This window comes from Octodon degus, unplaced genomic scaffold, assembly GCF_000260255.1.
Source record: "Octodon degus isolate 3935 unplaced genomic scaffold, OctDeg1.0 scaffold00040, whole genome shotgun sequence".
In the NCBI taxonomy this organism is placed as follows: domain Eukaryota; kingdom Metazoa; phylum Chordata; class Mammalia; order Rodentia; family Octodontidae; genus Octodon; species Octodon degus.
Window position 1 is genome coordinate 1,399,305 of NW_004524616.1, and position 2,634 is coordinate 1,401,938.

At 43.0% G+C, this 2,634-nt stretch overlaps 1 protein-coding gene across 4 annotated transcripts in view; it reads left to right on the plus strand.

Moving 5' to 3' along the window:
* The first annotated feature begins 2,324 nt into the window (after positions 1-2,324).
* Positions 2,325-2,634, plus strand: part of Rbm27 (RNA binding motif protein 27) — a 77,412-nt gene continuing 77,102 nt past the window's right edge. For 3 of the 4 annotated variants that reach the window (XM_004631238.2, XM_023715333.1, XM_023715334.1), the window contains exon 1: positions 2,350-2,594. In XM_004631238.2, coding sequence (XP_004631295.1) covers positions 2,536-2,594 — 59 coding nt within the window. In that variant the 5' untranslated portion in view covers positions 2,350-2,535. Of the gene's footprint in view, positions 2,595-2,634 lie in introns of all 4 variants that reach the window. The other variant, XM_004631239.2, reaches the window with a different exon arrangement.

A 2,634-nucleotide genomic window follows, 5' to 3' on the forward strand; every position in this document is an offset into this window, starting at 1 on the left:
AACATTCAAAACTGCACTCCTAATGTACTGTGTACACTTATAATATTCTTATTGAAATCAATTCATAAAATGTTACATATGATATATTATAGGTTTTAATTTTATTATTTATTTGTGTGTGTGTGTCCATCTCAGCCCACCAGGGGGCGGGGCTGGCTGGCATGTGGTGCTGGGGGATTGAACCGCGGTCCCTGTGCTTTGCTAAGCTTGTTCTAAGTAGGTGCTTTAGACCACTGAGCCGTCTCACCAGCCCCAATATGATATATTATATATGTATGTATACTATACTCAGTTCACAAATATGGTAGCATGATAACATTATAGAAGAGCAAAGGGAAAAATAACCCAGGATCCCCAAACCCAAATTTCACCATCATAATCATGGCTGTCCTCTGTAAAGTCACACCATGTCCTTGATCATCTGGAAGCTGATGTCTGAGCACCTTCACCTCTAAACTAAAGCCTATAAAATGTGTTTTGTAAATATATTTGGAAAGTACTTTGCCACTCTCGCAAACAAGTAATTTATGATGATCAACACAGTTCCTGTTCCATTTCTTTAACAGTATGCAGTTCTTGATGATCCTTAGGCCTAATCAAGTCATTTTTACCTTTCTGTTTTGTAAATGTATGCCATTTGGGGGTAACACCTCCTCTCCTTTGTAGAAATAGTGAAGGGAAAATATGGATTTGCATAAAGGAAGAATGGGAGGAGGGGGGAGGCAGGAAGAGGCAGGGGTTGCAAGCCAGAAAGCTTTGGGCTTGCTGTCAGAAACAATGAATGCTACTTGACCCCATTTATGGACACGTGAGTGTAGGTAAAACACCCTGCCTCTCTGGGGTTTTTTTTCCCCCCCCTTTTGCAAAGTTGTGGAGTGAGGGAGGGAGATTCATTAGACGACTTCCAAGTGCACTCGCGTTTTGTCACTCCATCTATGTGATCCACAAGCCAAATCCTACTGGCACCTGTTTTTATGTTTTTGCAAGCTGTGAGCTTTGAGTTATCTTCTTGAAAAAAATTAAAAGAATCATTTTTTCATGATGTAAGAATTACATATAAATTGATAGTTTCCTATGTGTTGCTGAAATATTGCCATGATCACTTGTTTATGTATTATGTGCAGCTGGTTTTATTCCAAGACATTGTGCGTTGAAAAGTTAGCACAGAGGCCTCAAGGCCCACGAAACCAAAAATGTTTACTATCTGGCTCTTGACAGAAAAAGCTTGTCTACACTTATTTTATATACATTATATTTAGTATACCTGCTCTTTTGGGTTGATCCCTCTCTTGCCTATGAGATGTGTACTTATCAAGTAATTTTCAGAAGGTAATTATAATGCATAAGCCTATCAACTGTTTAGTTTTCTAAGAGAAGGAACCAGATCTTGTTGATTATTGGTTGGTGGACTAGGCGCCTAACATAGTGTATTTATGCACAACAGGGGGTCTGTATGTGTTACTGAATAAAACGTTCTAACACCAGTGGTAAGTCGTTTATTTTATTTTAAAGCCAGCAATTTTAGAATGCCGGAAGGAATTTTTTACTATTAACTAAATTGCCTATTATGTTAATTTCTAATTTTCCTTTACAATTATTTTTTTAAGAAGCTTTGCTGCTCATCAAAATTCTCCCTGCCCCCGCAAACACTTATTTGAAATATGCAATGAAAATAAGTTTTGTGTTCTTGCAAAAGCCTACCAGAATCATTTTACTTGTCAAATAAACCGTTTATTAAATAGTATTAGTAAAACTGAAATGGCCTCAGCCTTTTACACCCGTACGCCACATTTTACAAACGAGGATTGAATTTCAAGGCATGCTTGTCTAAAACATTCTACGTAATTTAAGCACAACGGCGAAAATGTACGCATGCAGATCAAAAATGAGTGTGTAAGGAAAAAAAAAGTAAGATGAACGTAACTGCACGTTGTGCTTCAGATTTACTACAGCTGAGTCATTTCGGGACACAAGTGTGTGTTTCCAGGAAAAAAAAAAAAAAAAAAAAAAAAAAAACCTAAAGGAAGGAACCAGGATGAGGGGCCCTCCGGATTCCCCCAGGCACTCCCAGAAGCAGACACCGGTATTCCACGACCAAGAGGCGGCGTGGTCAAAAACGGCGCCGTGGCCCCTTTAAGAGACACAGCACCTTCTCCAAGATACCATCTTGCACTAGGAGTGCACTTAAACTCTCTACCTACCTTGCTAGATCCCTTCTCCCTGATTGGGTACTGCTGGCCGGCGGGGCGAGAGAGTCTTCTCATTGGCCTTGCGCGCACGGCCCTCTCTTATTTATTGGTCAGGATGCCTGCCACTCGGCGTTATCTCCCGCCTACCTGGACCTTCATGTATGGTTGAGTGAGGGCTCTGGGGTTAGTTCCTGTTAGGCCCGGGCCGGGGGAGTAGGTGGAAGTCTCCTAAGATGCCCGGTGGGCTAGGGCACTGGGAAGCCTGAAGGGAGCGCGAGGACGCCGCGAGGGGAGCCCCACGGCAGGCCTGAAGAAGAGCGGCGACCGAGCCCGCCTTCCCTGCACCATGCTCATAGAGGATGTGGATGCCCTCAAGTCCTGGCTGGCCAAGTTACTGGAGCCGATGTGAGTGAGCCAGGCCGGGCCCGGGCGGCGAGCGTGGGCG